Source organism: Carlito syrichta, unplaced genomic scaffold (assembly GCF_000164805.1).
Source record: "Carlito syrichta isolate Samal-C Ts95f unplaced genomic scaffold, Tarsius_syrichta-2.0.1 Scaffold123281, whole genome shotgun sequence".
Lineage (NCBI taxonomy): Eukaryota > Metazoa > Chordata > Mammalia > Primates > Tarsiidae > Carlito > Carlito syrichta.
In genome coordinates, this window is record NW_007067377.1 from 18,659 (window position 1) to 32,484 (window position 13,826).

The 13,826-nt window shown below is 54.3% G+C and overlaps 1 protein-coding gene across 1 annotated transcript in view; it reads right to left on the reverse strand.

The window, feature by feature from the left end:
• The window catches only part of PADI6 (peptidyl arginine deiminase 6), a gene marked incomplete at its 3' end in the record, with an annotated part of 26,089 nt that extends 17,686 nt beyond the window's left edge, over positions 1 to 8,403 (reverse strand). The window contains exons 1-5 of the mRNA XM_008048250.1: positions 8,312 to 8,403; positions 7,438 to 7,615; positions 4,930 to 5,002; positions 2,088 to 2,155; positions 1,228 to 1,342 (exon numbers count right to left, since the gene is read on the reverse strand). Coding sequence (XP_008046441.1) covers positions 1,228 to 1,342; positions 2,088 to 2,155; positions 4,930 to 5,002; positions 7,438 to 7,615; positions 8,312 to 8,403 — 526 coding nt within the window. The remainder of the gene's footprint in view (positions 1 to 1,227; positions 1,343 to 2,087; positions 2,156 to 4,929; positions 5,003 to 7,437; positions 7,616 to 8,311) is intronic.
• Positions 8,404 to 13,826: the final 5,423 nt, after the last annotated feature.

A 13,826-nucleotide genomic window follows, 5' to 3' on the forward strand; every position in this document is an offset into this window, starting at 1 on the left:
GGGAAGGGGCCCGAAGACCCTCTGCCTCCCTCTGTGGCCCAGGCTGCCACTGCTTGTTCTCTGTGTGGCCACAAGCAAGTTGCCAACCCCAGGGCCCACTTTTGAGTGAGGGTGGCTTTTACCTCACAGTCCCCACAAGCACACAGAACAGGGCCTGGCTGGATCAGGTCAGCAAGGGGTCACCTCCAGCCTTGTTTCTGCTGTTAAGACCCAGAACCCTGGTCCCTACCACAAGTCAGGACCACATCTAAGACTGCTTTTATCTAAGACAGTTGGGGTCCCAGGCCCAGGCAACAAGAGAAAGGCTGTTTTTTTAGAAAGTAGCTCACAGAGGTTGGGAACAGTGTTTGCACCTGTAATCCCAGGACTTTGGGAGGCTGAGGCAGGAGGATCACTTAAGGCCAGGAGTTTGAGACCAGCCTGGGCAACGTAGCAAGACCTTGGTGCCACAAAAAGTAAAAATTTTGGCCCAGCGTGGTGGCACATGCCTGTAGTCCCAGCTACTCAGGAGGTTGAGGCAGGTGGATTCCTTGAGTACAGGAGTCCAAGACACCAGTGAGCTACGTTCTAGGTACGAGCTAGGTGAAGAGTGAGACCGTCTCTAATTTTTTTTTTTTTAATCTCGTATAAGCCTGTTGTCATCATTTATTACTCTAACTACCTTGGGACACCAACTTGTATCATGCCCATTTTGCAGGTGGCCGACAAGGCCAGGGAAGTTAGTGTGTTCAAGTTCATAACCAGGAAGTAACACTTTGAGTCGAAATCTTACTCTATTGCCCAGGGTGGAGTGCTGTGGCATGGTCACAGCCTCAAACTCTTGGGTTCATGTAATCCTCTCACCTCAGTCTCCAGAGTAGCTGGGACTACAGACACATGCTACCATGCCCAGCTATTTTATAAATTTTTTTATAGAGATGAGATCTTGCTATATTGCCCAGGCTGGTCTCGAACTCCTGAGCTGAAGCCATCCTCCCACCTCAGCCTCCCAAAGTGCTGGGATTACATTCGTGAGCCAACACGCCCGGCCCAGGAAGTAGCACTTTGTACCAGCCCATGCTTTTTCCACAGAGCCATGTGGCCTTTTCCCTGTTACACGGCTCCAAGCAGGACAGAGGATTTGAGATGCGAAACCAGTCCAGAATCTGCATGGCTGGGGTTGAGCCGTGAAGGCTGAGGGGAAGGCCAAGCCTGGGAGAGAAGACTAGGGGCGGTCTGCGGTCTCACCCTCTGAGAAGAACACTTTCTTGGTCTTCTTGTCCTCATGCTGGCCTGCATCCATAGGGCTGCAATTCACCAGCAGGATGGCACCCCAACCATGGGGACCCCACACCCATTTTTTCTGCAATGAGATTGGAACACGGGCTCAGGAGGGAGCCCAGCCAGTCCTGTGCTTTTCTGACACAGGCACAGCCAAGCCTCTCCACAGGGAGCTGCGGCGGGGAGCTGTGAGGCCAAGTAGCCCCAGGGACGGAAGGTATCATCAGGAACCAGGCAAGAGGAAGGGAAAGGAGTTAGACTCAGCCTGCTGGTTACCTGCCTCGGTTCAGTATCAGGGGAAATAGGGATGGAGAAGCTAAATGACAGGCATCCCACCTGGAGGTGGCAGCTAGCCCTTGAGAGGTTCTAGGTGACCAGGCTAGGACATGAGCCTGGTGCCGCTGGACATTCAAGGTTTTTGTTTGTTTGGTGGTGTCTCACTCTTGCCCAGGGCTGGAGTGCAGCAGCATGATCACGGCTCACCGCAGCCTCGACCTCCTAGGCTGAGGCCATCCTTCCACCACCTCAGCCTCTCCAAGTAGCAGGGACTACAGGCGTGCACCACTATGCCCAGTTAATTTTTATAATTATTGTAGAGACGAGGTCTCGCTATGTTGCCTGGGCTGGTCTCCAGCTCCTGAGCTCAAGCAGTCCTTCCTCCTCGGCCTCCCAGAGTGCTGGGATTACAGGCGTGAGCTACTGCACCCAGCCAGTTTTTTCAACAAGTGAGCAATTCCATCAGTTCTGACTTAAGAAACACTATGAGGGTCACACGAAGGGAGTCTCTGGGCCAGATTTACCTCTGTCCCCTTTCCCGGCTGCCTCACCTTGGCCTGTTTGTCACTGGGCCTCCTGACTTGGCCGCTGCGGTGGATGTCCACGTCCAGGGAGACCTCTGAAACGGAGAAGGGTGTCTCAACCTCCTACGGCCTGCCTCTAGATGGCGCTCCGAAGTCATAGGTGACCCCGGCAGGGCCACCCCGCCTTGCTGGTGTGCCACTTCTCTGGAGCAAGGCTGGAGAGGCCCCAACACGCATGTGCCTACCCCAGACATCCAGGGACTCACAAAACTAGTCCACTGCAGTCTTTGCACAACCTCATGTCTCTCAGCCTCCACCCAGGTGGGTTCTGCTTGCAAAGCCTACCTCCCTTGCCTTCTGGAAAGCTCTAAGACATAGGAGGGGAAATCCTAAGCCCCTTTAAGGGATAAGGATCTAGGTTTCTGCCCAAGGGTCACCCCAAAGGCTGTCCCTACTGCCTAAGCAACCTCCCTCCCTCCCACCCCCCTTCCTCTATCCATGCAGTGTCCAGTGGGTGGCCTCATCACAGTTTCCTGTTCACGGTTTGTCACCTGACATACAGTTTCCCCGTGGGAGCGTCAGGGCCGTTGCCTGCTGCCGTATCCTGAGCTCCTGGTTCGCAGATGCTTGGAGATGGGTACTGCAAGGAGCCAGGCAGCTCCAGGTCCCAGGGATACAGCCACATGCAAGACAGCAGCCCTCTCTCTGTGGAGCTTACATTAGTGGTATGTGGGCAGCTGGGTGGTGCACACATGCACATGCACACACACACATGTCCAATGGCAATAGCACTGTGGGAAACAGCGGTGGGTAGAGTGGGGTGTTTGTTTTAAGAGATCAGGGAAGTCTAAGCTGACATGTGAAAAGCGACCCTGAGGTGGCAAGAAGGTAAGGGGGAGGTGGGTAAAAGCCATTGGAGGGAATAGGAAATACCAAAGACACGTTCAAAGGCCAAGTAGCCCATGGCCCCAGAGCAGAATGAGCGAGGCCATAGGTCAGGGGGCGGGGCTACTCGCATAGGCTTTGTGGGCAACAGTGACTTTGGCTTTAATTAAGGAAGTGGGATGGCTTTGACCTGAGGTGTGATTTGATATCCTTTTAGAGATGTGCCACTCTGGCCGCTGGATCCAGACCAGACCTGCAGAAGGGCAAGGGTGGCAGCAGGCAACCCCCACCCTGGTGAGCAAGGAAAGGGGCTTGTGCCAGGGAAAGCGCATTGAAGGCGCATTGCTGAATCCTGGCCCAACTTCAGGTATCCCCCCCGAGATTCATGGACTGCTTGGGGTGAGGAGAGTCAGGTGAGGCCAAGGTCACTGGCCTTGACAGCCAGAAGGATGGAGCCACCACAGGACAGTGGGATGGGGAAACTCCCAGAAACATCAGTGTTGGAGCCGAGCTCTGTGGCAGCCTGTAATCCCGCGCCACTGGGAGGCTGAGGTGAGTGGATTGCCTGAGCCCGCGGGTTCGAGACCCGCCTGGGCGGCGAGACCTTATCTCTACCATAAATCAAAAAATCAGCCGGGCGTGGTAGCGCATGCCTGTAATTCCGGCTACTTGGAAGGCTGAGGCGGAAGAATCGCCGGAGCCCAGCAGGTTGAGGCTGCGGTGACCGGGAATGGCCACTGTACTCCAGTCTGGGCGACTGAGTGAGACTCCAACTCAAAAAAAAAAAGTGTTGGGGAGTAGAGAGGATCACTTGGTATACATTAAGTCTGAGATGTCTGTTGGACACCCAAGGGTCATGTGGGGACCACGCCCACGTCGAGGCTGTGGGAGCTGTTAGGTGGAGGTGGTTTGGGGAGGGGGTCTGTCTAAAGGGGGTACCGGAGCCACATGACTGCTTCCTGAACCCTGGAACATGGATCGGCTTGGGGAACAGAGAGCCCAGCCAAGGGCTCTGAGGAACAGGTGGGAGTGCCATTGTCCTCATCCACGAGGAATGCGTGTAGCATCCCTGAGGTCTCAGGTAAAATGTGCCAAGAAAGGAGAACCAGGGCTTCAGCCACTAGAGCTAGTGTGGAAGTTAGAGTCCTCTGTGAGAACCGTGCCAGTGGCATCTGATTTGAGTGGGTTCGAGAGAAGGAAAGGAGACTCGGGTCACACGAATAGCTCCAAGGAGCAGAGAGGCAGGAGAGTGCAGTTTAAAGGCATCCTGGGCCAGGTGTGGTGGCTCATGCCTGTAATCCCAATAACTTGGGAAGCTAAGGTGGGAGGAGCACTTGAACCCAGGAGTTCAAGACCAGCCTGGGCAATGTAGCGAGACCTCGTCTCTACAAAAAAATAAAATAAGCTAGGTGTGGTGGCACATGCTTGTAGAGCCAGCTACTCGGAAGATAAGGTGAAAGGATTGCCTGAGCCCAGGAGGTCGAGGCGGCAGTGAGCCATGATCACACTACTACATTCCAGTTTGGGCGACAGAATAAGACCCTGTCTCTCTAAAAAAAAAAAAAAAGAAAGAAAGAAAGAAAGAAAGACAACCTGGAATTGAGAGAAGTTATTGTTCCTTCCTAGGCTGATGAAAATAATTCAGAAGAGAAGAGGTGAGGGCTGGCATCTTACATCAGTAAGCATGGCTCAAGGAAAGCTCTTGACCACGAGGGGAAAGGATACAGTGAGACAAGAAATGAACTGTGGACCAGACACGTCGATTGTGACCAAGGCAAAATGTGGGTACCTAACGTGGGCAGAAAATTCGGTTGGCAGTACGTGAACACAGCACGGAGGGGGTGATGGTATCCTGCAAGAATTTGCTTAGGAATTTATTCAGGAATTCTTGGGGCCCATCAGAGGCATCTCATTTAGTTTTTTCAGCAATGCCCACCCCTCCCAGAGGTGGGCTGGGCCCCAGGCTCCTGGTGGGGGCACTCACCGATGCCAGTGAGGTAGAGCACAGCCGTGCCCACGGCGACTTCCTGGTTGGGCTGATAGTAGGTGACCGAGACCTGTGGAGAGAGTGACCCAGATCCAAAGGAGCACCGGAAGGCAGGGTTGGGAGCAGCCCCCGGGCCAAGGTCTGGGTGTATGACCTTGATCTCGTGTTACAGCTTCTGATGTCTCATTGGGAGCTGGCATGGGCCAGAGCCCTGCTCTTAGGACAGGTGTTAGAACCTGCCACACTACCCCCACCCCCACCTCATCTATACCCAGAACCACAACAAGCCGCCCAGGTAGAATCTATACCCCTAGAAGCAGAGGGATCAGAGACCCATCCTGCACCATTCAGGCAGAAAGCAGCAGGGGAATCCCAGGCCCAGGCTGCCCGGCTCCAGAGCCCAAGCCTTACAGCATACTAGACATCCTCTCTATGGTACCCACCCTCCTGGGGCCCACCCGCTGCCCCATGAGGCTGGCATGGAGAAACAGGGCCTCTGCTGGCTTAAGCTGCTTACCTGGGGTGAGGACAGGGATTGGCGTGTCCTGCCCCAGCCTCTGTTTTATAGTTTGAGTTGGGGCTTCACTGTCAACAAGCTAGAGTATAGTGTCACGATCATGGTTCACTGCAGCCTCAACCCCCTGGGCTCAGATGATCCTCCCACCTCAGCCTGAGTAGCTGGGACTACAGGCATGCCCCACCACACCCAGTTGATTTTTTTTTTTTTTTTGATTTATTGTAGAGATGAGGTCTCGCCAAGTTGCCCAGGCAGGTCTCGAACCTGTGGGCTCAGGCAATCCATTCACCTCAGCCTCCCAAAGCACAGGCTGAGCCACCGAGCCCTGCTGATTTTTTATAGAGATAAAGTCTTGCCCTGTTGCCCAGGCTGGTCTCAGCTTCCCAAAGTGCTGGGATTACAGGTGTGAGCCATGATGTCCAGCCTCTGCTTTATACTTTAAATACAGACCCTCCCTTCTGCCCCCGTCCACGAGGTCTTCATCACAAATGAGAGCTGCAGCCATTAGCCAGAGTCACATCAACATGTGTGACCTGCCATCTGCTGCTAAAAGGAAGCTTTCGTCCTCCGAAGTCAAGCCTCACTCTGTCGCCTACTCCTGAGGGTGGAGGTAACACCCTGGGCACAGCAGGTCTGAGCTCGCTTCTTGTGAGACGCTCAGGTCTACCTAAGGGCACCACTTGCCTGTGGGGCACAGCCTACCCTGGGGCACAGCCTACCCTGGGGCACAGCCTACCCTGGGGCACAGCCTACCCTGGGGCACAGCCTACCCTGGGGCACAGCCTACCCTGGGGCACAGGTAGGGTGTGCACTATCCTTCTACCCACCCCTCTGCCGGGGGAGGTCCCGTCCCAAGTGGCTGTGTTGCGGTCCTCACCCTGGCTCTGCAATGGAATCACCTGGAAAGCCTTAAACAACAGAGACAGGTCCCACTCCCACAGGGCCTGCTTTCCTTGGCAGGCGTGAGGTCTGGGTGTCAGAACCCGGGTGGTCCCGACTTGCAGCCAAGGCTGAGCCCTACTGGCCACGCAGCCTGTTTCCACCCCAGAATGCTACCACGTCCGTGGAGACCCTAGCAGCCTGTCCTGCAGTGTCTGCCGCAACTGGCCACTGGGCATACTGTCTACCCAGGAATGAGGGCACAGACCTGGGCTCAAATCCCAGGTCTCCCCCACTCTAGTTATGCCACTGAGGGCTAGATACAGCACCTCGTGCCTCAGTTTCTCATATGTGAGAGAAGGGGATGGATCAGCCCCTTGAAATGGGATTCAAGCTCCCTAGCAGACAGCATGCATTTGATTCTCCTCAGCTCTTAGATTTCATTAAGGTCTTCACATTCAGAAAAGCTGCCGGGCCAAAATGCCCATGGGAGTTACACAGCTGAGAACTTGAAGCCAGACTAACAGCAACTGGAGGCAGCCAGTTCCATGCCACTGTTGGGAGTGCACAGGGGGAGACAGAAGGGCTCAGCTGGAACCCTGGTTCTACTGATTGTCGACTTGGTGCCTCGGGTTCTTCATCTGTGAAATGGGTCATGGAGTGCCCACCTCACAGTTTTGTTGCAAGCAGTAAGCCCGGACACGAAAAAATACTCAGCACCATCTTTATAAACAAATAAATAACAAGTTGGGCACAGTGGCTCATGCCTGTAATCCCAGCACTTTAGGAGGTTGAGGCAGGTGGACTGCTTGCGTTCAGGACCTCAAGACCAGGCAACATAGAGAGACCTCATCTCTACAAAAAAAATAAAAAGAGTAGCTGGGTGTGGTGGTACACGCCTGTAAACCAAGATACCCAGGAGGCTGAGGCAGAAGGATGGTGTGAGCCCTGATCATGCCACTGCACTCCAGCCTAGGCTACTGAGTGAGACCCAGACTCAAAAACCACAAAGCAACAGACCCCGGGTGTGCCTGCTGCCAGGAGGGAGGCCCCAACAACAGCACCGGGTCCCACCCCGGGAGACGTCCTGACCTCTTCCCCAGGCTGACCTCGTCTCCATCCACAGAAGGGCTGGGCGATGTCATCTTCACTGTGGCGTGCGTGGGATTAGACAGGGACCACCAGACGGTGGCATCTTCCTTCTCGGAAATCACTGTGTTGGCGACATGGATCACGACCCTCTGGGAGCCACGGATAGTGAAGCAGTCACACATCTTCGGGGCACCCCTGGTTTGCACGAGAAGGGGGTAAACTTCAGGGCACGAAGGCTCACCTGCTCAGCCTGGAAGGCAGCCGGTCATGGGAGGGGGCGGCCCCCCGAGCCCTGGCTCTCCTTCAAGCGTCAAGGTCAGGGTGTTTTGGGGGTTCTCACACAACTTCAGCCTTGCTCATGCCACGCTCTCCTCAGGGTTCCCCACGTTCACCCTCTGAGAAGCTCCAGCCCAGACCCCACCCTCCCTTGGACACTCTGGAAATTACCAAAGACAGTCTCGTTCACGAGCCCCTCATTTATAACCCTCAGCTCCCGAGGGGGGAGGAGCCATTAGCCTGAGCCACAGGGGTCCCTGTAGGGAAAGAAGGCAAGGGATGGGGCTAGGGAGGTCTGTGCTGTGGCCAGGTCACTTCCACTGAGACCCCCAGCCCCCTGCAGGGCCTTGCCCGTTTCACAGATGAGGAGGCTGGGGAGGCCGGCACTTGCCTCCCTGAAGGCTCCCAGCCAGCCCGGGGCAGAGGCGGGATTGAAGTCAGAACCCCCACAGTGTTGGGACCAGAAGACTCTCTAGAAACCCAAACCAGGCCTCGAGGTGGGGCAAGACCAAGAGATGCAGGGAAGAGAAGTGACCCCGCCTCCGAGGTGGGGAGGGGAAGCCGTGCCAGCCTCCCTGCCCCCAGTCAGCCCCGGCAGGGCCCCCAGCGCCTCACCCACTCAGATCCAGGCAGACTTCTGTCCCCAGCACACAGATGGCATGGGCGGGGCTGTCCAGGGACAGGCGGACGACACCCTGGAAGGACATGGCACAGACCTCCGAGCTGGCGCCCTCCGGTGGCGGGGCAACCCTGCCCAGCCTACCCTGCCTCCCTGTTATGCGGGCAGGCCTCTCAGCCCGCCCCCTCGTTGGGGGAGGGGTTGCAGCTTCCCAGGTGTAATTGGTTTTCTCCATTGGCACTTCCTGGTGGCCAAGGGCAGGGGGAGCACCGAGAGCAGGTGGGGCCAGAACTGCCCTCATCACTGACATACAGCCACGAGGGCTCGTGCCTGGAGACCTGCAGACCCCCAGTTTGAGGTCGGTTGATTAGGAGTCTCTGGCCTTCAGCTGGCAGCAGGAAGGGCTCTGAGAGCAGGTGCCTGGGAGTGTAGCAGGAAAAATAGAGAGATCGCGACACCGAGACTACTATAGGAAGTGGCACTTTTTTACGCTGGCCATCCCAGCGGGCCTGAGGGTCTAATGTGTCCATATCGAGCGCCTTAGAATAGGAGAAATGGGGTCTTATACCCTTGTTTAGGTAAGGGAGGAGGTCGTGTTGAGTGATTACATATTTCCTTTGGAATTTTACAAGGCTGTACTCAGCAAAATTAGATTTTTCAAAGAACAAACGGTTTCCAGGAACTGCAGGATTGTAAACCGTCAACTTCAGAAGGGGGGTTTTAAATAAGACTCTTTTCCGTTTCCATGAAATGGCCAGTCTCTGGGCCATTTGGCCTTTCTTAAACAAAACCTGCCCTGCGCCTGTCGGGTCTTTAAAGTTGCAACTTGCCTTTCAAAAGGAAATACCTCTAACTGCTAGCAACCCCCTTCCTGCCATTGGGCTAGTGGGAGATATTCAGTCAGCCCAGGTGAGGCCAGCTGCTGATCCTGAATCAGCTACACGTGTTTCTGTGTTTATTCACTCAATCATACAAGAAATATATTTGAGCATTTGCCGCATCCTGCCACAGGAGTGGTCAGCTGGACCATGGAGCTGGAGGACACAGCCAGAAGCTGTTGGGCAGGTATCTGCTGAGGGCAGTTGGGGACGGGGGGGCGACAGCCTCCCCAGGCTCCGGGAGCTCTGTTCTAGGACGTTTTCTGGAAATTGATGACCGGAGCTCTGCGAAGTGCTGGAAAACCTCACCCTCGAGGTTGCAAACATTATCAGGAGAGCTTGTTCACGTTGCAGATTCCTTGGCCTGGAAGGTCTGGGGTGTGGCCAGGAACCCGCCTCCCTCTCCAGGTGGTCAGTGAGCTCTGGCTCACAGCTGTGTCTCCAGCAGGGGCAGAGCACTGGTGGGATGAATAAACCAAGGGCCCTACTAAGCAGGACCACCAGCTGCTGTCCGTCTCCGCTGAGCCCACAGACAAAGAAAAGGAACTTACCCAACTCTCTTTCAAACTTCATCTTCAGCCGGGTGTGGTGGCTCACGCCTGTAATCCCAGCACTTTGGGAGGCTGAGGTGAGAGGATTGCCTGAGGTCACAGGTTCGAGACCCGCCTGGGCAACTTGGCGAGCCCTCATCTCTACAATAAATCAAAAAATTAGCCAGGCATGGTGGCATATGCCTGTAGTTCCAGCTACTTGGAAGGCTGAGGCGGAAGGATCGCCGGAGCCCAGCAGGTTTGAGGCTGCGGTGGCCGGGAGTGGCACTCTGGGTGACGGAGTGAGACTCCAAATCAAAAAAAAAAAAAAAAAATCTGCACTCATGTCTGTCTTCAGCGTGGGTTCCCTTATTCTTGGTGCCACATCGTCATGGTTCTGAGCTCAAGGCAGCTCCCTCCTGCGCTGCCTCTTACCCCCCTGCAGCAGGGCCTCTGGTGTTACCAGTTTTGTTGTGTAACTTTCCAGAAAAGTGTTGTATGTGACCAAGCAAATATGCACATGTATCCTCTCTCCTCCCCCTTTTTTTACATATATGGTGGTGAGTGCGACATAATATTCCATGCCTGCTTCTCTTAATCCTAGCACAGCTGGAGAGAGGTTCTGCCCCCCTCTCTGGCGGTGCTCTTTGCATCAGGCTGAACCATGAGTTATGGAAGCACTTGTTTGCGGTTTTTTTGCTGGAAGCCACGAGGGGTGCCTGTGTGACCTCGGCGCGTGGGCGTGGGAGGGGAGATGAAGGCTTGGTGCCGAGTGAAGCTATTCGGCCAGCTGGGCTTGCTCAACTTGGAAGAGGAAGTAAAAACTCCCCTCCTGGGAGGTGTAACTGACCAGGTGGCTTTGTCTTGTTCCTGGAGGCAGGGGTTCAGCCAGGAAGACCCTCAAACCCCTCTGGCTGGAGTGCAAGTGGCAGAATTAAACAAGAAGCACTCAGGTGTGGGTATGCTTTGGTGAAACTTGTCCCAAAGGACCCACCCACCGTCACCCACAAGCGGCCCGAGGTGGGCTGGGAGGAGGGGTCGCTGAGGCTGGGCTCTGGGTCTTGGAGGGGAGCAGCCTGGGAGCTCTGGCCTTCCCACCCTCCGGCAGCCCTGCCTTGGCCACAGCTGAGTCTGAGCACTGTGGGGAGGGAGCTCCTCGTCCAGCCTGGCAGACAGAAACTAAAGGGACTTAGAGACACCCAGAGCAGGCCCCGTGTTCCTCCAGGGGGCTTCCTATCCACCTCGGAATTCCCAGCACCCGCAAAAGAGTCCTGGACATAGTAGGTGCGCAACAAATTCTTATGGAGCAAATGACTAAGTAACCTCCCTCCTCCCCTCAAAAGATGACCCCGTGGGCTTGCACAGGGTTCTCCAGCTGACTGAAGGGCTTGTCCTCACAAAGTCACTTTCTGTTGATGTCCCTAGCTCCATATGTACTTAGTGCAGGAAGTTCTCCCGCCGCAACTCGGTGACATCTGCTCATCACTCTTAGGTCAGAAAGTCCTATGGTCACTTGAGGTCGCCACGGTGAATGCTGTGGTGTGCCCCGAGACCCCCTTCAGGAGAGGCACCCACTCCGCCAGTGCTGTGAGCGTCCCAGCAAGTCTCTCTTCTGGAACTGCCTTCTGTGGAAAGGAGCTGCTCAGCCCCCGGCTATGTCCCCTCCCGGGGCAGCCAGGAAGCAATGTCCGAATTCAGGACAACTGTGGGTGCTTTCCCCAGTCCCCAGCGCCCCATGGAACGGCTAAAGCCTTTGTGGCACCTGTGTCCCCAGCCAGCTTCTCCTCTGTGCCCACTCCCACCGTGGGCTTCCTGGGAGTCCCTCCCAGGACCCTCCTGCAGGCAAATTCCCAACTGGAATCTGTTTCGGAGAACCAGACAGAAAAACAGTCACCAAAGGATCCTGGTTCAGAAGCTGAGTCCTGCACAGAAGATGCCGGGCTTTATAAAGCAGAATTTCGCCCGCTTCCCACGGAGGCTTCACGGGAAGACTCCGGCTGCCCTCCTGCCCGGCCTGCCTGCTGAGGCTTGCCCCTGAGCAGTGGCTCCCATGTGTATCGGTCCTGGTTCCGGAATCCGTGTCATCTCATGTGAAAAAAGGGACATCGCAGGGTGACGAAAGACCTCGGGAGGGGGAGCTTGTCAGTCGCTGAGCTCAAGGTGCTCAAAGTTTAGTCACGTGATCACATGTGCCAGGATTGCCTTTATTTTTAAGGCTGAGTAATGTTCCACAGTGTGTGTGTACACACACACACACACATTTGGTGTGTCCACTGGCCCGTTTGTGGACGCAGGTTATCCCCCTGTTTGGCCGTGTGAGCAGTGCTGCTGTGAACGTGAGGGTGTGAGTCTCCCACCGAGACCCTGCTTCCAATTCTCTAAGATGTGTACCCAGAAGTGGAATTGCTGGATCACATAGTAGTTCTATTTCTAATTTTGTTTTTTTTTTTTGAGTCCAGGTCTCACTCTGTCACTCAGGCTGGAGCAGTACAGTGATGCAATCACTGTAGCCTCAACTTCCTGGGCTCAGGTGATCCTTCCACCTTAGCCTCCTGAGTAGCTGGGACTACAGGTGCACACCACCATGCCTGGCTAATTTAAAAAATTTTTAAAAATTTTTTGTAGAGACCAGATCTTCCCATGTTGCCTGGGCTGGTCTCGAGCTCCTGGGCTCAAGCAGTTCTCCTGCCTCGGTCTCCCAAAGTGCTGGGATTACAGGCACGAGCTGTCACACTCAGCCTTCTATTTCTAATTTTTTGAGAAATCTTTGTACTGTTTTACATCGCATTTGCACCATTTCACAGTCCCACCAATAGTGCACAAGGGTTCCAATTTCTCGACATCCTTGCCAATTTTTTTCTTTCTTTTCTTGATAGTAGCCATTCTGATGGGTGTGAGCTGGTATCTCACTGTGGTTTTGACTTGCGTTCCTCTATGGTTAGTGATTTGAGCATCCCTCCATATGCTGGCTCGCCGTCTGTAGATCATTTTTGGAGAAATGTCCACTGTATTCACAGGTTTATTTCTGGGTTCTGTATTCTGAAGATCTGTTTATCTTCAGGCCAGTACCACACCATTCTGATGACTGTAGCTTATACAATGTTTTGAAATCAGGAATTTGAGGACAGAGGCATTTGATGTTTATCTTTTCTCCGTGACCCACATGAAAAAAACAGGATCACTGGGTGTTCTCCGAGCCTCTCAGACCCTTGGCAATATCTGGCCTCCATTGGAAAGTCTCAAGCCATCAAGTTTCATCTTCCACGGAGGAATCCAAGTCCCTATGCCAGAGCCATAAAAACTAATATACAAAAAGAACACTGAGGAGATGAGTGACTTCATTCCAGAAAAATCCATCACTCTTAGCCTGTGTCATGCCTAGTTGTAGGTGGCTTTAAAGAGAGATGTGTCCGCACCCTCGGGGAGCACAGCCTCCCCTCCCCATTCCTTCTCCTTCTCTTCCTGGGATGGCTCCGAGGGAAACTCAGAACTCACCAGAATCATGCAAGATTTTATGTCTGGGAACGAAAGTCACATGCAGTAACATAGCCTTCAGCGCAGCCTGGTAGCGCTTTGGAGTTTATAGCAGTCAATTCAACCACGACAAGTGAATGAATGAATGAATGAATGAATGAATGAATGAATGATAGCAACAACAACCTCACATATAAAATGATTTTAAAAACTTTACTGCAGTTGGGCATGGTGGCTCACACCAGTGATCCCAGGACTTTGGGAGGCCAAGGCGGGAGAAGTGCTTGAGCCAAGGAGTTCGAGACCAGCCTGGGCAGCATGGTGAGACCTCATCTCTACAAAAAATTTAAAAAAATTAGCTGGGTGTGGTGGCATGTGCATGTAGTCCCAGCTACTCAGGAGGCTGAGGGGGAAGGAGAGTCTGAGCCCAGGATGTCGAGGCTGCTGTGAGCCGTGATCATGCCACTGCACTCCAGCCTGGACGACAGAACGAGACTCCGACTCAAAAACAAAAACAACTTTATTGCAGCTTCTTAGAGCAGAACCTAAGTCTGCAATGCCAAGACCATCTTGGCACCCAGAACCCAGGACACAGGAGAGGGCTGGCTGCTCCCCTTGCCACCCTCCCC